Here is a 21146-nt window from a genome sequence, read left to right on the forward strand (position 1 = left end):
TGATATGTTGAGTTACAGGGCTTCTGTTGTCCAACTCCTGCTTAATTATTCAGCTTTTTAATTAGGGAATCATTCTCTGCCCTCTCTGCTTTTTATTTTAATAGGAAACCTCCATTTTAGAAGAATACAATATCAATTGGACTCAGAAGCTGGGAGCTGGAATTAGTGGTCCAGTTAGGTAAGAGGCCCATGTGAATACTATGGAAAAATTGTTCTGAGAAAGGCCATTGGAATTGCATCTTGAATTAGCAGCTTTAGGTGTGTCAGATTTGAGACTTAGCCTTAGTTTAACAAGATTTTTTTACATTGGGCTTTTTCTTAACATTTAGAAATACAGTTACGTGACCATGGAACATGGTCTGTCATGGGGAATCATTTTCAGCGTTGGCACCATGGGGCCACTTGGAGAGTCACTGGCAGCCACCAGAGACTCTTCTTATTGGCTCACAACAGTGAGCTGATGTCACATGCTTCATTCTGGCAGCTTGAAAGAGGGGTAAGGTGCTTCTGTGACTGCTCACCTGTCTGCCTTGGGGACAAGTTTGTTTTCATGTTGCTGGATATATCCTTGATTAAAGTACAATTCTCAAAGAATAAACTCGTTAAATTAACTTTCACTGTAACATAGTTGATCTCTGATTGGCTTCGTTTTTCTCCAAATCTAGAGTCTGTGTGAAGAAATCTACCCAAGAACGGCTTGCACTGAAAATTCTTCTTGATCGTCCAAAAGCTAGAAATGAGGTATGGTCCTTTATTGCCTTGATTTACCTAATACTTGAAGTGCCCAAGAACTGCACTTTTTATAGAAGTAAGACATTTTCCTACAGAGAACACAGAGATGTATAAAGAATTTTATGTCCATGTTATCATTACTAAGAGCTCCTAGATCTGTCAGTACTGAATACTGTTAGGAGAGTCTGTTCCCTTCCAGCTACCCCTTGTTCTTTTTTAATTAGTGGGATTCTTGTACCCTAACTTGCAAGTTCACTTGAGTTTTTGCTCATTGAAAACAGTGCTTGAAAGATGATGGATCAGGTGCAGTGTCTATAGAAGATGCTGCTGCAGGACTTAGGATGTGTTCTGGTTTTTAAAATGTGCATAGGTTTCAGATGAGAGGGGCATGGATAATTTCTGAAATAAAATGAGGTACTTGCCACATTTCTCATTTGCTAATAGAGCAATAGAAAATAAAGTTATTGGTAAGATTTTATGCAAGGGAAGAGCATTATGGAGATAGTCTGCGTATGATATTGCTGTGATTTTTGTTTTTCACATAATTCCAGATGATAAGACTTTTGCTATAATAGGCTCACCCCCTCATATTGGGTGCGGTCAGTTTTTGGTGGGAAGGTTGGAGTTGGCATCCTGTATGCACACAAACATGTCCTGTGTTCTCTTTAAGGTACGTCTGCACATGATGTGTGCCACACACCCCAATATAGTTCAGATTATTGAAGTGTTTGCTAACAGTGTACAGTTTCCTCATGAGTCCAGTCCCAGGTAAGAGTACACAGGATCAGCGTCTCATGCCCATAGTAGGCAAGCTGTAGCAGAGTCTTTTCTTATGCACTGTCTCCCCGTTTCCCTCTCTGCTCTCTCTCCCTCTCCTCCTCCTTTTCTCTGTCCCCTTGTATTTTGGAAGATGTCAAACATTTGGAAAAGAATTATAAAATGAGTCCCCAACCACATCTGATACCGTCTGATACAGTCCTGATTACTCTGTACCCCCCCCACTCTCCCAGCCCCCCCCCCCCCCCCCCCCCGATTATCTCAGTTACTTTCTCTGTTTAAGAAGAGGCATTCAGAGTAGGCATTTAGTCTGCTGGTTCAGGTGTCTTGTCCCACACTGGAGTGCCTGGGTTCAATACCCAGCTCCGGCTCCTGACTCCAGCTTCCTGCTAATGCAGACCCAGGGAAGCAGCAGGCGATGGCTGCAGTGACTGGGCTTCTGCCTCCCATGGGGGAGACCTGGCACCCAGCTTCAGCCTGATCCACCCTTGGTCAGTGTGGGCATTTGGGAAGTGAACCAGCAGAGGGGAACTGTTTTTCTACGTTTATGTTTGTCTTGCTTTCTCTCTGTCTTTCTCCTCCTCTCTGCCTCTGAAATTAAAAACCAACAAAACAAAATGAGAAATCCTGTGATGTGGAATTTAAACAGTTCTGTTTCAAAGTTACTGAAAGAGGCCCACATGTTATTCTGGCAAAGCCTTAGAGGCTGATAGAGTAGAATGCCCCTGTTGGTTGCTTAGTCAGGCTTTCCTTTTAAAGAAAGAAATCAGTGTTATTCTTTTGGATGCCAAATGTTTGGCAAGCTCACTGGGTGGAACTCTAAGTCTCTTCTAGGGAATTCAGAATTAAATAAGCTATGGCTGCTTTTTGGGCATTGAGGAGAGTTTACTCAGGAGGTGAGCAGCTGATTGTAGTCTGAGAAGGGAGGTGTCTTACAGAGGCTGTGTGGAACTCAGGGCTTGAAGGGAGAGGAGGAATTTTACAGGTGGAGAAAGAAGATGGAATATTAAAATACAAAGTCACATGATGATTTTCACAATTGTGCTCTGTTGGTGAAAGCATTTGGATGGAAGCTGGAAACATTTCTATCAAAATATGGTAACCAGAATTCAGGGTCTGTGTGGGGGAGTTGTTTTAAGAACATAAGAGGTTTTACTCTTACTTAGTAGCTGTGTTATCATGGTTTAAGGAAGTAGTTACACACTTTATAGCCAACATAGATACATTTAGGTCAGCTTCTTGATGTTTCAGGGGTTTTTTTGTTTGCTTTTTTTTTTTTTTAAACTTAACAAAATCAAATGCTTTCAAACAGGGCTCGACTCTTAATTGTAATGGAGATGATGGAAGGGGGCGAGCTATTTCACAGAATCAGCCAGCACCGGCACTTTACAGAGAAGCAAGCCAGCCAAGTAACAAAGCAGGCAAGTTAACCCCGGGTACCAGTCAAGCTGCCAACCATATTGGTTAACAAGTGCAATTTCTTTGGGGGGGAATAAAAGAAAGCTTAAAGAAAAGCTCTATTTGACTTCTCATTGCCTGCTTTGTTATGTAATCAGACCAGAGTGACGGGACTCTGTTAGGGGAGGGCTGCCTGGAGGGGTGTGTTCTTGCTTGGTTGCCAGCTGTTTCCTGAGGCCTGTTGTGATATTTCAGTAGACTCTGGAAGAGAGTTGATCTTAACTCCTTGGTAGACTATAGCTATCTGCAGACATGCAGCTTCCACTGTTACTAGACTTTGAGATAAAATGCTGCTAATCTCACCTGAGAGACTGTGTTCTAAGACACTTCTTGTATGAGGTACCTCTCTCTTTTATTCAGATTTTAGTAGTAGTCTATGATCCTTGTAATTCTGGGTTATTCCTAATTATATTCTGTTTTGACATCATAACTTTATTATTGAAATGACTTATGTTACAGACTGTACTAAGAATCCAACTGGTAATAACCTCTTATGGAGGTGTAAAGCTACGCTGTCTGGTCTTATCCTCAGACCAAGCAAGCAGGGCAGAGAAAAGCAGACAGCATGGACCAACTGGTTCTGAATGAAAAGTTCTTTCAAATTTCCCATAAGCCTTGAGCCCTTTTGGATGTCTTCTTTCCGGTAGGGATGGACTGATATTTTGATTGCTGAGAAAATTCCATACTGAGAGTTGGCAGACAGTAGAATCTGTTCCATTTAATTTTTAAAATGATATCTTTCATTTTACAAATACTATGACTAAAAGGTGAGCTCTGATCACCTGTAAAAGAAAAAAAAAAGCCCTTCCAATTCCGCTCAAACAGGCAATATTTTCAAGAACCTAGGCGATGTTTCCAACATCAGTTGGAAGAATCCAATCAGCTGATTTCTTCAAGGCAGAGTTTCTGTTCAGCTCTTTGAGGAGTGCAGTTCTCCCAAACCAAGTGGTTCTGCCTGGTGCCCGGCTGGGGAAACCCAGGCCTGCTGCAGACTGTCTGGCATGGTGTTTTCTCTGCGCGTTGCCTGTCATGCCTCAGATGAATGAACATTTTCCCATTTTCACAGCATCTAGCCATCAGTATATTATGACAAGAATTGTTTCACTGTTGTGTTTTTCTTTTTGTTTAGTAAAATGTAGGTTACAGTTAAACCAAGCATAATTTATTCCTGTTTTTTGGTACCTCAAATCTTACCTAATTTCTATGTTAAAATAGAAACCAACCAGTGACTTAATTGACTTAATGGAACCGTGTTTTGTTTGTATCTAAAGTCCTGAGTTTTATACACCAGGGACATTAAAGATTGATCTTTCCTAAGAGGCAGCTGCTCCACTGTGTCGTTTTCCAGATAGCTTTGGCCCTACAGCACTGTCACTCGTTAAACGTCGCACACAGAGACCTCAAGCCTGAAAATCTTCTTTTCAAGGATAATTCTTTGGTGAGAACGCTTCTTCCTGAATTTCAGTGCTGCCACTCTGACATGCTGATAGGAATTTGTGGGTCTTAAGATTTTAGACGTTATTTGGAGAGTCATTAGGAAGGGGGCAGGGATCTTTATGCTGTTATAATATGCCTTAAAGCGTAATGGTTTCATGGCTGTGAACCTTGCTTGCCCCGACGGCCTTGCCCCTGAATCTTGTCCCACCAATAAGTCGCTGTGTTGTTGTGCAGGCTATGGCTAATGGTGAGAGATGACTGATGTGAGTTCAGGGGGCAGTAGGCCAAGGCTTTGGTTTTAGTGCTGCCCTTGCAAGTTATAATGTAAGGCTAACTATTTGAGTGGGTAGAAATTCCGTGCTTTTGCTTCCTAAGAACAATTTTTCAGTACAAATAATTGCCTCCTGGCCTGGAGACATGTAACTCATTGGTTCAGGTCTCAGCCAGAGATGTCTGAAAGCTCAGGGTAACGTGTCTTAAACCTGGGTTTTCCTGGACTGTTTACTGAGAATTCTGGAGCAGTGACTCTCTCATTTTATTTCAGGATGCCCCAGTGAAGTTATGTGACTTTGGATTTGCTAAAATTGACCAAGGTGACTTGATGACACCCCAGTTCACCCCTTATTATGTAGCACCTCAGGTAAGCACGTGCTGTTTCCGCCCTAGGTGGGTCACGCAGCTGTCTTCTGTTTTACAGCACATGTAGGCATGTGGTACAGACGAGAGGGCGACTTCAGCTTCAGAAACCAGATTGCTTCATTTGGCATGGATATTTTATTCTTTTCAAACCAATTTTATTTATTTATTTATTTATTTATTTATTTTAAGATTTATTTATTTATTTGAAAGTCAGAGTTACACAGCGAGAGGAGAGGCAGAGAGAGAGGTCTTCTGTCCGCTTGTTCACTCCCCAGATGGCCACAGTGGCCGGAGTTGTGCCGATCTGAAACCAGGAGCCAGGAGCTTCTTCCGGGTCTCCCACACAGGTGCAGGGGCCCAAGGACTTGGGCCATCTTCTACTGCTTTTCCAGGCCATAGCACAGAGCTGGATCAGAAGAGGAGCAGCCGGGACTAGAACCGGTGCCCATATGGGATGCTGGTGCTTCAGGCCAGGGTGTTAACCTGCTGCAGCAATGGCACCCACACCAATTTTATTGAGGTATGATTAGAGGTACGATTTACATACAATAAAAGAGTGCCTGTTACCTATGGGGCATATGTTCTAAGACATCCCAGTAGGTGCCTGAAACTACAGATAGTGTCAAACCCTAGAAATACCATGTTTTTTCCTGTACATATCACTAAGAAGTCCAGAATAGATGTCACAGGCTTCAGGCATGGATAAATCGAGGCTTTTTTTTTTTTTTTTAAGATGTATTTTATTTTATTTGAAAGGCCCAGTGACAGAGAGGGACACACACACACACACACACACACACAAATCTTCCATCTGCTGATCACTCTCCAAGTGGCTGCAATGGCCAGGAATGGGCCAGGTTGAAGCCAGGAGCTATTCTGATTTCCTATGTGGGTGGCAGGTACCCAAGCATTTGGGTCACCTTCCACTGCTTTTCCAGGCTTGTTACTGGGGAGCTGGATCAGAAGCGGAGCTGCTGGGACTCCAAGCAGGGCCAGCGGCTTTACCAGCTACGCTGTGATGCTGGCCCCAAACCAAGACTTTTTTTTGTAAAGGAGAGGAAAGGCCTCAGCTTTTTTTTTTTCTTTTTCTTTAAAGATTTTATTTATTTATTTGAAAGGCAGAGTTAGAGAGAGAGAGAGAATCTTCCATCTCTCGTTCACCCCCTAAATGTCTGTAACAGCTGAGGCTGGGCCAGGCCGGAGCCAGGAGTTTCATTTGGGTCTCCCATGTGTGTGCAAGGACCCAATGTCTTGGACCACCTTCTGGTGCTTTCCCACGTGCATCAGCAGGGAGCTTGATTGGAAGTGGAGCAGCTGAGACATGAACCGTCATCCATATGGGGTGCTGGTGTCGCAGGCTGTGGCTTTACCTGCTATGCCACAATGCTGGCCCCAAGTCAAGACTCTTAAATCGGGTTATCAAAAACTTCTACCTAAGTATTTTTTATATGTACCCATGATAAACTTTCCCCTTTTCACTTAAAGGAAGCACATAACAGCTTCTTGCATATCTGAGTTGCCAGCATCACTACTCTATTTTTTTATTTTTTATTTTTTTGGACAGGTAGAGTTAGACAGTGAGAGAGAGAGACAGAGAGAGAGAGTTATAGACAGTGAGAGAGAGGTCTTCCTTTCGTTGGTTCACTCCCTTAATGGCTGCCACGGCCAGCGCTGCGCACTGATGTGAAGCTAGGAACCGGGTGCTTCCTCCCGGTCTCCCATGTGGGTGCAGGGACCCAAGCACTTGGGCCATCCTCCACTGCCCTCCCGGGCCACAGCAGAGAGCTGGACTGGAAGAGGAGCAACCGGGACAGAGTCCGGTGCCCCGACCAGGACTAGAACCTGGGGTGCCGGTGCCGCAGGCAGAGGATTAGCCAAGTGAGCCATGGTGCTGGCCCAGCATCACTACTCTTGTGCCTGGGGGCCACTGTTCATTAAAATAAGAGTTACGTGAACTCAAGCACTGTGATATTACTGGAGTTGACCTGAGAACCCAGTCAGCTAAAGTGGCCAACAGGTAGGTTGTGTGTGCATCACAAATACATATGCTGAAGGGATGATTCCAGCACTGGGGGGATGTGGGCAGGAGATTTTATCACATCACTAACTGCACAATTTAAAACTTAGGAATTATTTATGGAATTTTCCATATAATATTTTTAGACTGCAGTTGACTGTGGATAACTGAAACAGAAGATGAAAGCCACAGATAAGGGACACTACTGTACCCCTACTTTGGGTGTGGTTTGATTTTTTTTTTTTTTAAAGATTTATTTATTTTACTTGAAAGAGTTACACAGAAAGAGGAGAGGCAGAGAGAGGGAAGAGGTCTTCTGTCCGATGGTTCACTCCCCAATTGGCTGCAATGGCCGGAGCTGCGGTGATCCGAAGCCAGGAGCCAGGAGCTTTTTCCTGGTCTCCCATGAGGGTGCAGGGGCCCAAGGTCTTAGGCCATCCTCTACTGCTTTCCCGGGCCATAGCAGAGAGCTGGATGGGAAGTGGAGCAGCTGGGTCTTGAACTGGTGCCCATATGGGATGCTGGCGCTCAAGCCAGGGCATTAAGCCGCTGCGCCACAGTGCCAGCCCCTTGTTTGGTTTGAGTTTTACAAATTCACACACATGCAGCCACCACCACAGTGAGGACACAGAACGTTTCTGTCATTTCACAAGCTGCCACATGCCCCTTTGCAGTTAGGCCCCTCCCAATTTTACCGCTGATCCCAGGCAACCACTGATCTGCTCTCTGTCATTATTGATTAATTTGACCTGTTGTAGAAGAATCTCATAAAAATGGAATCATGGACTATTTGTATTTCACTTCTTTAGCTTAGAAAGTTTTTGAGATTTGGCCATGTAGCTCCATGTATCAGTAGTTAATTACTTTTTATTGGTACTTTTTATTGTTTCTTTTTCAATACTACTCAGCAAAATATTCCAATATATGGCTAAACCACATTTGTTTTTCTGTTCACTGAGCAGTGGCCATTTGAGTTGTTCCCCATTTTTGGCTGTTATTAATAAAGCTGCTAGGAGGGCCGGCGCCGCGGCTCACTAGGCTAATCCTCCGCCTAGAGGCGCCGGCACACCGGGTTCTAGTCCCGGTCGGGGCGCCGGATTCTGTCCCGGTTGCCCCTCTTCCAGGCCAGCCCTCTGCTGTGGCCCGGGAGTGCAGTGGAGGATGGCCCAGGTGCTTGGGCCCTGCACCCCATGGGAGACCAGGAAAAGCACCTGGCTCCTGGCTCCTGCCATCGGATCAGCGCGGTGCGCCGGCCACATCGCGCTGGCCGCGGCGGCCATTGGAGGGTGAACCAACGGCAAAAGGAAGACCTTTCTCTCTGTCTCTCTCTCTCTCACTGTCCACTCTGCCTGTCAAAAAATAAAAAAAAAAAAAAAAAAAAAAAAAAAAAATAAAGCTGCTAGGAACATTCATTTAAATTTTGGGGAGGGTGTGTATGGGCATTTGGTACAGCAGTTTAAGTCCCTACTTGGGATGTTCACGTCCCATATTGGAGTGTCTCGTTCAACTCCTGGCTACTCTGCTTCCAATTTTAGCTTTCTGCTAATGTGCACCCTGGGAGGCCGCAGATAGTAGCTCAAGTACTTGGATCCCTGCCAATCATGTGGGGGACTTGGATTGAGTTGTGAGTTCTTGTCCTGGCCTAGCCCTGGCTATTGTAGGCATTTGGGGAATGAACCAGCAGATGGAAGATCTTTCTCTGTCTTGCAAATAAAATGAAAATAAAAATTAAAATACTTGGGGATATATATTCTGCCATTTTTTTCAAAGTGGTTGTAATATTTTACATTTTTTAAAAAGATTTATTTATTTGTTTGAAAGGCAGAGCTGGAGAGAGGTCTTCCATCTGCTGGTTCACTCCCCAAGTGGTTGTAATGGCCAGAGCTGCGCAGATCCGAAGCCAGGAGCCACCCCTGGATCCCCCACGCGGCTGCAGGGGCCTAAGGACTTGGGCCGTCTTCTACTGCTTTCCCAGGCCATAGCAGAGAGCTGGATTGGAAGTGGAGCAGCCGGGTCTCGAACTGGCACCCATATGGAATGCCGGCATTTGCAAGAGGTGGCCCCCTACCCGCTAAGCCACAGTGCTGGCCCCACATGTTTTTTTAAAACAAGTTTTATGATTTGAGAGACACAGAGAGAAGGAGAAACAGAGAGGTCCTATTCACTAGGTTTAATTCCTGACTCTGGCTCCTGATTCCAGCTTCCTGCTAATGTAGATCCTGGGAGGCAGCAGTGGTGACTCAAGTTACTAGGTTCTTGACACCCATATAGGAGACCTGAATTGAGTTCCCACCTTCCAGCTTTGTTCCTAGTCTTAGCTGTTGTGGGTATTTGGGGAGTGAACCAATGATCTCTCTTTGCCTCTCAAATAAATAAAATAAAACAGAGAGAGAAATGCAGAGGACAGTTAAAACAATTTTGGTGGGTGAGAATATGGCCTACTGATTAAGTCACTGGTTGGGACACCTCAATCCTGTATCAGAGTGCCTGGGTTCGAGTCCTATCTCCACTCACAACTCGAGTTACCTGCTAATGTGCATCTTGGAAGGCAGCAAGTGATGGCTCAAGTACTTGAGTCCCTGCCACCCTTGGGGAGACCTGGATTGAGTTTCTATCTTCCAGCTTTGGCTGAGCCCAGTGTTTGGGGAGTGAAGCAGTAGATGGGAGATTGCTATCTTATCTCGCTGTCTACTTCTCCCACCTCTCTTTCAATCTCTCAAGTAAATAACATTTAAAACAACAATTTCGAGGGGCTGGCATTGTGGTGTACTGGGTAAAGCTGCTGCCTGTGATGCCAGCATCCCATATGGGCGCTGGTTCGTGTCCTGACTGCTCTACCTCCAATTCAGCTCCCTGCTAATGGCCTGGGAAAACAGCAGAAGATGGGCCCAAATGTCTGGGCCCCTGCTACCCACGTGGGAGACCACAATAAAGCTCCTCGCTTCTGGCTTTGGCCTGGCCCAGTGCTGGCCATTGTGGCCTTCCAGGGCATGAACCAATGGATGGAAGATGTCTCTCTCTCCCTCTCTCTCTCTGTACTCTGACCTTCAAATAAATAAATAAATAAATAATCTTTAAACCAAAACAAAACAATTTTGAGTATTTCCTCCATATGTCTCAGATGTTCAAAGGGAAGAAGGTGGCCCCAGTTTCTCTGTGGTAAAGAAGCAGGAGACCAAAAAGGTGGTAAATTCCGTTTGAGAAAAGACCGAAGAATTTGAGCAATGGACAGGATATCCAGCCCCAAAAGGACTTCACCAAATGTTTTGTTAAATAGCCCTGCCACAGCTGGCTGCATTGACAGAGAGTAAGGGACTGAGCGCAGCTCAGAGTGGGAGGAACCAGTTCACCCAGTTTACACCGCCGTGCAGCTGCTTAAGGTGGCCCATAGGTAGAGACCAGTGACAGAGCAAGAGAAGAACCAAGGCTGTTGGCCCAGGCTGAGGATAAAGCTGCCTGCAAGGTGATGTCCCCATTTTGGAGACCACCTGTCCTTCACGTAGGGGTCAGTACTGTGACCACCTTGGTGAAGAACAAGAGACTCAGTGCTGATGATACATGATGTGGATCCTATCCGTCTGGCCATTTGTCTGCTGCCCGGTGTTGTAGTGTGTGTGGTGGACCCCTACTGCATCATCAGGAAGGCCAAGACTGGCATCATGGCGCAGCGAGTTAAGTCATCGTCTGCAGTGCTGGCATTCCCATATGAGCACTGGTTCAAGTCCCAGCTGCTCCACTTCCAATCCAGCTCCCTGCTAATGTGCCTGGGATGGCAGTGGAAGATGGCCCAAGTGCTTGGGCCCTTGCCACTCACGTTGGAGACCTGGATAAAGCTCTTGACCCAGCCCTGGCCATTGTAGCCATCTGGGGAATGAACCAGTGGATGGAAGATCTTTCTTTCTGTGTCTGTCTCTCCCTCACTCTGTGTAACTCTGCCTTTCAAATAAATAAATCTTTTTTTTTTTTTTTTTTTTTTTTTTGACAGGCAGAGTGGACAGTGAGAGAGAGAGAGAGAGAGAAAGGTCTTCCTTTTGCCGTTGGTTCACCCTCCAATGGCCACTGCGGCCGGCACACCGCACTGATCCGAAGGCAGGAGCCAGGTGCTTCTCCTGGTCTCCCATGGGGTGCAGGGCCCAACCTCCACTGCACTCCCGGGCCACAGCAGAGAGCTGGCCTGGAAGAGGGGCAACTGGGACAGAATCCGGCGCCCTGAGCGGGTCTAGAACCCGGTGTGCTGGTGCTGCTAGGTGGAGGATTAGCCTATTGAGCCGTGGCACCGGCCCTCAAATAAATAAATCTTAAAAAGAGAAAAAGAAGGCCAGACTGGAGTATTTGGCCTATAGGAAGACCTGCTGTTGGCTTCACACAGGTGAACTAACATGAGAGAAGTGCTCTGGTTTAGCGGATGGATGCTGTCATCTACAGTGACACACATGAGGTTTGCTGACAGACACTGCGGAGGCAGTGTCCTGGGCCTGCACTCCGTGGCTCACACAGCCAAGCTGGGAAAAGCAAAGGCTAGAGAAATCACACGAGGGGCCGGCACTGTGGCGCAGCGGGTGAAGCCGCCACCTGCAGTGCCGGCATCCCATATGGGTGCGGTTCGAGTCCTGGCAGCTCCACTTCCGATCCAGCTCTCTGCTACGGCCTGGGAAAGCAGTAGAAGATGGCCCAAGTCCTTGACCCCTGCATCCATGTGGGAGACCCAGAGGAAGCTCCTGGCTCCTGGCTTTGGATCAGTGCAGCTCCAGCCGTTGTGGCCAACTTGGGAATGAACCAGCAGATGGAAGACTTATCCCTCCCTCTCTCTCTGCCTCTCTTCTGTGTAATAAATAAATATTTAAATAAATAAATAATAAATCTCTAAAAAAAAAGAATCATGCAACTGGGATCAGATGTTCACCATTGGGTTTTCTGTTCCTGGAAATAATAAAAGTTCTCTAAAAAATTAGTTTTGTAGAAAGAATAAATTTAGAGGACTTATTATCCTACATGTGATCAGAGTTAAAATATAAGTAAAGCTATAGTAATCCCAGATGATTTTATTGTAGACATATATTAAGTAAAAAGCATGGAGTCTAAAATAGACCCTGTCTGTCAATCATCAGTTGGTTTTCAACAGAAGTCAAAGGTAATTCAGTGATGCAGGGACTTTCTTTTTCTTTCTTTTTTTTTTATTTATTATTATTATTATTATTATTTTGACAGGCAGAGTGGACAGTGAGAGAGAGACAGAGAGAAAGGTCTTCCTTTGCTGTTGGTTCACCCTCCACACCGCGCTGATCCGAAGGCAGGAGCCAGGTGCTTCTCCTGGTCTCCCATGGGGTGCAGGGCCCAAGTACTCGGGCCATCCTCCACTGCCCTCCCGGGCCACAGCAGAGAGCTGGCCTGGAAGAGGGGCAACCGGGACAGAATCCGGCGCCCCAACCGGGACTAGAACCTGGTGTGCCGGCGCCGCAAGGCGGAGGATTAGCCTAGTGCGCCTAGTGAGCCATAGGGAGACAAGACTTGTTCTTATTTCACACATTCATTCTCTCTCTCTCTCTCATGGATGTTAGACCGAAATGTAAGCATAAATCTTCATTCCTTTGGATCTTAGGAACAAAAGTACTAACCATTTTAATGATGAATGGCCTTGATTATAATGTAAAACTGCTATTAAAAAGACCATTAAGAAAATTAAAAGGCAAGCCACAGACTTGGAGAAATGTGTAGAATAATGGGGCTCCCAAGATGTCTATGTCCTAGTCGCTGAAACCGGTGAATATGCTGCCTTACAATAGGGACCTTGCAGGTCTGAGGAGCTTACAAGGGAGTCACTTAGGGAGGCCATTGTAGTTTAGAAGGCAGGAGGCTCAAGGACCGGGATTGGAAGATGCTACACTGCTGCCTTTGGTGAGGAAAGAGGCCACCGTCAAAATGCAGGCAGCTGCTAAAAACTGGTAAAGGCCAGGATGGATTCTTCCCTAGAGCCTGCAGGAGGCTGTTTACCAAACCAAACCTTGGCTGTGCTCTGTGGCTCACGTCTTAACTGCTAGGCAACACCTGCCTCTGATTAGCTAATATTTTGTTAAGGATTTTAAGTCTTATTAAGAAGGATGTTGGTCTATAATCTTCTCTTGTAATGTCTTTGCCTAGTTTGAGGGTATCGGGGTAATATTGATTGGCCTCATAAAAATAGTTGGGGGCCGGCGCCGCGGCTCACTAGGCTAATCCTCCGCCTTGCGGCGCCGGCACACCGGGTTCTAGTCCCGGTTGGGGCGCCGGATTCTGTCCCGGTTGCCCCTCTTCCAGGCCAGCCCTCTGCTGTGGCCCGGGAGTGCAGTGGAGGATGGCCCAGGTGCTTGGGCCCTGCACCCCATGGGAGACCAGGAAAAGCACCTGGCTCCTGGCTCCTGCCATCGGATCAGCGCGGTGCGCCGGCCGCAGCGGCCATTGGAGGGTGTAACCAACGGCAAAGGAAGACCTTTCTCTCTGTCTCTCTCTCTCACTGTCCACTCTGCCTGTCAAAAAAAAAAAAAAAAAAAAAAAAATAGTTGGGAAGTTTGTCCTCTACTTTCTGAAGCAGTTTGTGTAAGGTCAGTATGGCTGCTTCTTGACTTACAACTGAAATACGTCGATATAAACCCATTCTAAGTTCAAAAGATTTGGGGGTGTGTGTTTAGCCTAGCCATTAAGTCACCTGAGTGGGGCCAGCGTTGTGCACAGTAGGTTTATCCATACGGGTGCCAGTTCTAGTCCTGGCTGCTCCTCTTCTGATCCAACTCTCTGCTATGGCCTGGGAAAGCAGCAGAAGATGGCAATGACTGCAACAGCCAAGCTGAAGCCAAGAGCTTCATCCGTGTCTACCGTGAAGGTGGCAGGGGCCCAGGTACTTGGGCCATCTTCTGCTTTTCCCAAGCCATTAGCAGAGAGCTGGATAGGAAATGGTGCAGTCAGGACACAAACTGGCACCCATATGGGATGCCAGGTTGTAAGCATTGGTTCTACCCACCACACCACAACACCTGCCCCAGTAGTCACATGCTCTTATCACCCACTTGGGAGACCTGGATTGAGTTCCTAGTTCCCAGCTATGCTACCTTGGCCAGGCATTCAGGAAGTAAACCAGTAGGTGGGAACTTTTTTTCTGTCTTGCTCTTTGTCTCTCTTTCTCAAATACATTAAAAATGAAAGGAAGGGAGGGAGGAATCTTAAGGGAAAGTGTATTTAATACACACATTAGCAGCATGGTACACTGTAAAATATTGGTTGTTTGTTCTTGTGATTGCATGTCCTCCACTTTAAAACCATTTACTTCTGAATCTTTCCACTTAACATTTTTGGAATTCAGCTGACCACAGGTAACAGTTCCCCCATCCCTGGTAGTTCTGGTGCACAGCAGAATGGAACAAGGCCAGGATGACAGCCCCACTTAGGCCAGTGCCTGTCTCTTTGGAACAGTTAATGCTCAGACTAGTGGTGGCAAACGTCTTGAACCTGATCCATAGCCATGACCCGTATGCTCTTGTATAGGCATAGAGGATGTCTCTGGGAGAAAGTGAATCTCAGTCTTCTTGGTGGGCAGGAAGTGTTTTATCTCCTCCAAGGGCTTGGTCTTTATGTCCTTCACCTGTGTCTGAACATGCCTTTGACCGACTGACAAGATCACTGTTTGTAAGGAGAAAGCGTCTGAAAGTGCCGTGTGTTTGGGGATTTCCAAGCTGTTGATTGCCAGCTGTCCACACTCTTCGGAGGCTTCCAAAGGCTGTATCAGTTGCAGGTGTTTGGTTGTGAATTTCCAGTAAGTCATCCCCTTTGGTTTGACTCTTGACAGGTACTGGAGGCACAGAGAAGGCATCAGAAGGAGAAGTCTGGCATCATACCTACCTCGCCAACGCCCTATACTTACAACAAGGTAGGGGAGAGATGCTCATTTTGCCTCTTGAATATAACCCCCCTCATCCTATGAGTGTTTGTGGCCCTCTGGGAGTGTAGCCAGTCACTTCCATCCTTAGCTTCTTGTCCAAAAGACACACAGGAAAGAATTTGAAATTCAAGTGTTTTATCTGATGAAGTATGGAGTAAGGTTCTTATCCATTTGGCTGTGGTAGCAGAACAAAGGGCTGTGGTCACCCACTGGGTTATTTATTTGGCTGGTCGTGTAGCCTGCTGGCCACATTGAAAAGATGTCGTTAGCTTGCTTTTTCAAGCTGGGCACCATTTCTGAGAGGCCAAAGCTAGAGAAAATTCTGGTCACTTATGGTGTCATTCTTTCTTGCCCCATAAAATACCCAACTTAGAACAATGTCCAGAACACACAGCAAGTGTTCCTAAATGTTACTTGTTACTGTCATGGTACTTAATCTGTAGCCCACATACCAAGTATCCCTATTCTAGAGTCCAAGAAGTTTAGGGCCTCTTGAAACAAGTCCTGGAGTCGCAGAGTAAGTCAGAAAATAAAATTCTGCTTTGCGACTTGAGACTGGATCTAGATGACAAGAGATGGAGCTTAGGATGGTAAAAAGGTGGGGTCCCTGCTCTGCCTGTGCCATTCTCCAGCTGGGCCATGTTGGTTAAGTGACTGAGCTTGACTTTTTTTTTTTTTTTTTAAGCTTTATTTATTTGGAAGTCAGAGTTAAAGAGAGAGAGAGAGAGAGAATATCTTCCATCTTCTGGTTCACTCTCCAAATGGCCTTAATAGCTGGGGCTGGGCCAGGCTGAAGCCAACAGCCAGGAGTTTCTTCTGTGTTTCCCACGTGGGTGTTGGGGCCCAAGGACTTATACCATCCTCCACTGCTTCCCCAGGCCTTTAGCAGGGAGCTGGATAGGAAGTAGAGCAGCCAGGACTGAAATCTGTGCCCATATGGGGTGCCGGCACTGCCGATGGTGACTTAACCTGCTATGCCACAGTGCAGGCCCCTTAGCTGCACTTGACAGAGGACCTGAGAGATGTCATGATCTCTGTGTCATCTCTAGTAGGATCAGTTTTCTCATTTGTAACATGAGGGATTTGAACTAAGTCCTTTTTTTTTTTTTTTTTTTTTTTTTTTTTTTTTTTTTTGACAGGCAGAGTTGATAGAGAGAGAGAGACAGAGAGAAAGGTCTTCCTTTTGCCGTTGGTTACACCCTCCAATGGCCGCCACGGCTGGCACGCTGTGGCCGGCGCACTGCGCTGATCCGATGGCAGGAGCCAGGTGCTTCTCCTGGTCTCCCATGGGGTGCAGGGCCCAAGCACTTGGGCCATCCTCCACTGCACTCCCTGGCCACAGCAGAGAGCTGGCCTGGAAGAGGGGCAACCGGGACAGAATCCGGTGCCCCAAGTGGGACTAGAACCCGGTGTGCCGGTGCCACAAGGCAGAGGATTAGCCTAGTGAGCCGCGGCGCCAGCCAGTCCTTTTTTTAAAATAAAAAAATATTTATTTATGTAAAAGAGCTATATATAGAGGAGAGACAGAGAGATCTTTCATCTGCTGGTTCACTCCCCAGATGGTTGCAACAGCCGAAGCTGGGCCAGGCTGATGCCAAGAGCCAGAAACATCCTCAAAGGGTCTCCCACATGAGTAGCAGGGGCCCATGCACTTGGGCCATCCTCCGATGCCCTTCCCAGGCCATTAGCAGGGAGCTGGCTTGGAAGTTGAGTAGCTGGGACACAAACTGGCACCCTGTGGGATGCCGGCACTGCAGGCAGCGGCTCTACCCACTATGCCACACCAGTCCCTGAACCAAGTCATTTTTAAGATCCCTTTTCACCTCTATGATTCTAGAGCATAAGTCATGTTACCCATAAATGTCCACTAGTGTGATACCAAAATGGGCAAGAGTGCCTGAGACACCTGTTTCCCCAGCTCCTCTCTGAGCAGCGCGCAGCTGTGGTGTGGGGGGTGTTCGGCCCAGGGAGGCTCAGGGGGGCACTCTTCTGAAGCAGACACCTCTTTGTTCCATAATTCAAGAACTGAATTGAAGCCTCTGCAGACCCATTTTCCGGGGCAAATAGAGCTACATTTAACAAAAATCAGAGTTCTTTGTTAATAATCACATAGAGATTACAGGTCATGCGAGTCTCCTCGGGACCCGCAGTCACGGAGTTGGCAGCAATTCTCTTTCTCTGATATCGTCTCCCCTGAGATGGTAGAAGTTCTCACAAATGGGGTTAAGTCCTCTGGGCCAAAAAAATTATTTTAGACCACCTGTTTTTCCCTCTAGTGGCTCTCCCTGATCTAGGTCAGACTGTTTTTGGCTTTTACACAATGGCTTGTGCTATATTATGAGGTCAGTGTACATGTGTCTTAGCCACATTATTTCCATACCCTCAGCCCTATGCAGCTTTACAGAGTACATTTCACAACAACACTGGTTGATATCAGTTACTTCTTTGACTAGAGAGGCAAAGTATCTTGAACTTAAACACTGAGAATAAAAATGACTGTTTTATCCCAGACTACCCTGTGTGAGAATGTGCATGTATATATGCAGTGTTGACATATAAAAATATGCAGTGTTGGCATATAAAAAATATGGATGGAAAGGTTAGCTCTCCTAAGGTGTGTGAAACTTTTGTCCAGTCTGTTAAGTGACTGTGGGAGATACTAGCCCGTGTATGTTAGGGGCTATTCCTGAGCCTGTCCTGGGGCCTCACTTCGGGGCTCTGCCTTAGGTAGGAATGACTGTTTTCTTTTTTGCTTTCAGAGCTGTGACTTGTGGTCCCTAGGGGTGATTATCTACGTGATGCTGTGCGGATATCCCCCTTTTTACTCCAAACACCACAGCCGGACGATCCCAAAGGATATGCGGAGAAAGATCATGACAGGCAGTTTTGAGTTTCCAGAGGAAGAGTGGAGCCAGATCTCGGAGATGGCCAAAGACGTTGTGAGGAAGTGAGTCCCTGGGCTGCTGGGTGGGGAGGCCAGGAGGGCCTCGAGCTGGTGGGAGTACAAGTGAATGGTGGGTAAAGTAATTTGTTTCTTCAGTAGATTCCTTCCTATTTAATAGCACGAGAATCTTATCCCTGGAATCTGAGGAGAGAGTTCTCAGTGTCCACACCTCTGTGAAAACTTCCTGCTTCACTTCTAGACTTTATCCTTAGGGCTGTGAGCTCAGGACCCTCTGCAGCCAGTCTGTGTGGGCATTAATTCAGGACACCAGGTGGGAGCCCCCTGACCCACCCTCCTTCCTGTGCCCGCCTTTTGGGACAGACATGATGCTGGGAACCTGAACTGGGGTGCTGAGATGAGGACGACATGGTGGCTTTTTCATTCCTTGGAAATTGTTGCAGTCTGGTTTTGTTAGGCCTGGACATCTGCCTCTTGCCTTCCCTGTGCCAGTTTTTTCTCTGAGATATATTAGGCCAGAAGTATTTGGTTAAGAACTGGAGTTAATGAGTAGCTCAAGACAGCTGATATTCAGAATCCTTTGGTAGAGAAAGCACTAGGTAAGAAGTCAGACCTGAAATTTGAGGTACAGTTGCTTTTTATGACCACTTACATGGGAAGCTCAGCTGCCCATGGGCATTGCTCAGCTATTCCTACTGCTTGGTCTTCACTGAGCAGTTTCTTCATCTTTAATGAAAAAAAGGTCCCTGGGAATTGAACCCTGACAGCATAGCCATTTCTCTATGGAGATTACTCCTTTTCAAAGGTGAGCGAGCCCAGTTGGTCTATGTGCTAGAAAAAGGGACTGTTTTCTAGAATATGCAAGGACAATTTTTAGAAGAGTGGGATTGATGTTTCAATCATCACCTATCTTCACATGCTGTGTTTCTGGCTATTTAACTGAAACCTCGACAGCTTGTAAGTGGTTTTTGCCAGCTTTCTATAGAATGCAACAATGATTATCTTCTTTCAGCTTTGGGAGCTTCTTTAGAAATCTGGAACTGTTTATTCAGAATGATCCAGAAGAAGGTTGCAGAGAACCTTAAAAGAGCAATTAGGCATGTCCTGACTGACATTTCGAATGGGGGATATGTAACTGGAAGGAGGAGGTGCTGCAGAATGCTGAGGTGAGCTAGGAGTTGCATTAGCATGAATGGACAGGAGGTAAAGAAGCAGGAGCAGAAAGTGGGAGGTGCAGAAGGAATCTCTCAGGCTTAGAAGGAAATGCTGTTCCCATCTCAGAAACCCTAGATTTTTATTCTTTGACTATATCTGGAATAAAGAATTCATGTCTTGCCATGTGGTAACAAATAAGTTTTATCATGGGTAGCACCCTGCTTTTCAAAACCACATGACGCTACATCTAGTTTTGCAGCTACTATCAGTCAAAAGAGAACTTTGAGTTTCTTTTGGAAATAAAATCCATTGTCCTAGAAACTTCAATATGGAGATTTAAATTATAAGGGACTATAAGGTATATGTAAGATTATCTTACTGAACCTAGAACTCAGTTTGAAGTATCACTGGGTTAAACCTTTTCCTACAATGTTTTTCTACTTTGTCAGTCTAGAAAAGACCACTTCAGGTCACTGTACCATACAACAAGTGGCTGGGGATTGGAATTCCACCCCCACCTGCAGGTGCAAAAGCATGCTTCTGCAGGAGTTGGTAGAAAGTCAGAATAAGTCAGAGTGTTGAGAGCCAGACCCAGGAACTTCCTATGGCTTTTTGGGAGCAACTGAGCATGGCAGCACTGTTGGCTTTTTCTCCACAGGCTCCTGAAAGTCAAGCCAGAGGAAAGACTCACCATCGAGGGAGTTTTGGACCACCCTTGGCTCAACTCCACCGAAGCCCTGGATAATGTGCTACCGTCTGCTCAACTGATGATGGATAAGGTTTTGAATAATGCTTATTCTGTTGCCTGAAAAGGCTGTGTTGAAAAGGAATGCTGGGGCCAGACTCAGTAAGGGGTTAAAGGCAAAACAAAGGACCACAAGCAGTTTTTCCCAGAGAAACATCTCTGGTTTCCTGAAAATTAGAATGTGAAATAAAGGACTTCTCTCCATGAAAGACCAGGTCAAGGCCCAATAAATATACACTAAGGGAACACTCAAAAGAATATCCTCCATATTTGTACTATGGATTTGGGGATGCAGAGAAGTATAATATACCCTTCCATCACCAAGGGATTTAAACAAGACTAGTTGGGAAGGCAAGGCCAATAACCACGAACAGAGGAAACACCAACAGGCATTGGAATCTCATGTTACATTTTCTGTGACTGCTATGGGAATTTGGAAAAAGAGAACATCTTTGAAGAGGTGTCAGTTGCCCAAAGAGAAAGCAAAGCACCTCACATTCATTAACTCTTTTTTTTTTATGGTGAAAAAAAGCATATATTTAGAATGAGCCAGCTGGACTCCGTTCAGATGATCCCAATTTTGTTGGCAGCGTCCAGAGCATCCTAGTCAGGAGCCAGCACACACACGCCTTCTTCTCTCCGTCAGTCTGGTCAGGTGTTGACTTTGGCCACGTCAGTCATAAGTTTCTTCACAGCTTGTTTGATCTGGTGCTTGTTGGCCTTGACATCCACAATGAACACCAGTGTGTTGTTGTCTTCTGTCTTCATGGCCGACTCCGTGGTCGGGGGGAGCTTGATGATGGCATAGTGGTCAAGCTTGTTTCTCCTGGGGGCGCTCTTCCGAGGGTATTTCGGCTGCCATCGGAGGCGCAGTGTCTTGGGCCGCCAGAAGGTGGGGGACGTGCGGATCTTCTTCTTCTTGTGGCTGTGGGCGCCTTTCAGCACTGCCTTCTTGGCCTTCAAGGCCTTCACTTTGGCTTCGACTTTAGGAGGGGCAGGAACTTCCTTCTTCACCTTCGGCGCCATCTTGGTGAAAAAGGCCATTAACTCTTTACTATATAGCAGCTTCTGAGCTCTTTCAAAACAAGTTTAAGCATAAGCTGTCCTTGAAGAATTTGAGTGGCTGGTGTTAAGTGCCCAAGCATGGGGAGCAACAGGAGTGTAGAGTTCGGAGACTGTTGTGCATTGGTGGGAAAGACAACCTGGCCTCACTAATGAATGTTGGTGAGGTAGGTGTGGCAGGACCGGCCTCTGCAAATTGATCAAAGGCTTTAAGTCTTAGTGGGATGTAACTGAGAGGCCATGGTAGATTAAAATTTTTTAAAAATATTTTCTTTTAACTGGTACATAAAATTTTACATATTTATGGAATATC

The 21146-nt window shown here is 46.2% G+C and overlaps 1 protein-coding gene across 9 annotated transcripts in view; it reads left to right on the top strand.

Moving 5' to 3' along the window:
* MAPKAPK5 (MAPK activated protein kinase 5) overlaps positions 1-21146 on the top strand; it is a 39864-nt gene that overhangs the window by 11678 nt on the left and 7040 nt on the right. For 3 of the 9 annotated variants that reach the window (XR_011385269.2, XM_051826831.3, XM_051826832.3), the window contains exons 2-10: positions 105-178; positions 666-741; positions 1403-1500; positions 2822-2934; positions 4320-4405; positions 4949-5044; positions 14877-14957; positions 17729-17916; positions 19685-19805. Coding sequence is in view for 7 of the 9 variants with exons in the window: in XM_051826831.3 (XP_051682791.1) it covers positions 105-178; positions 666-741; positions 1403-1500; positions 2822-2934; positions 4320-4405; positions 4949-5044; positions 14877-14957; positions 17729-17916; positions 19685-19805 (933 nt within the window). In the remaining 2 variants the exon portion in view is untranslated. Of the gene's footprint in view, positions 1-104; positions 179-665; positions 742-1402; positions 1501-2821; positions 2935-3150; positions 3307-4315; positions 4406-4948; positions 5045-14876; positions 14958-17728; positions 17917-19684; positions 19806-21146 lie in introns of those variants that run through there. The other 6 variants (XM_008272243.4, XM_051826834.2, XR_016227111.1 and 3 more) reach the window with 4 other exon arrangements.

This window comes from Oryctolagus cuniculus, chromosome 21 (genome assembly GCF_051225735.1).
Source record: "Oryctolagus cuniculus isolate XC-2025 breed Fujian yellow rabbit chromosome 21, ASM5122573v1, whole genome shotgun sequence".
NCBI classification, from domain to species: domain Eukaryota; kingdom Metazoa; phylum Chordata; class Mammalia; order Lagomorpha; family Leporidae; genus Oryctolagus; species Oryctolagus cuniculus.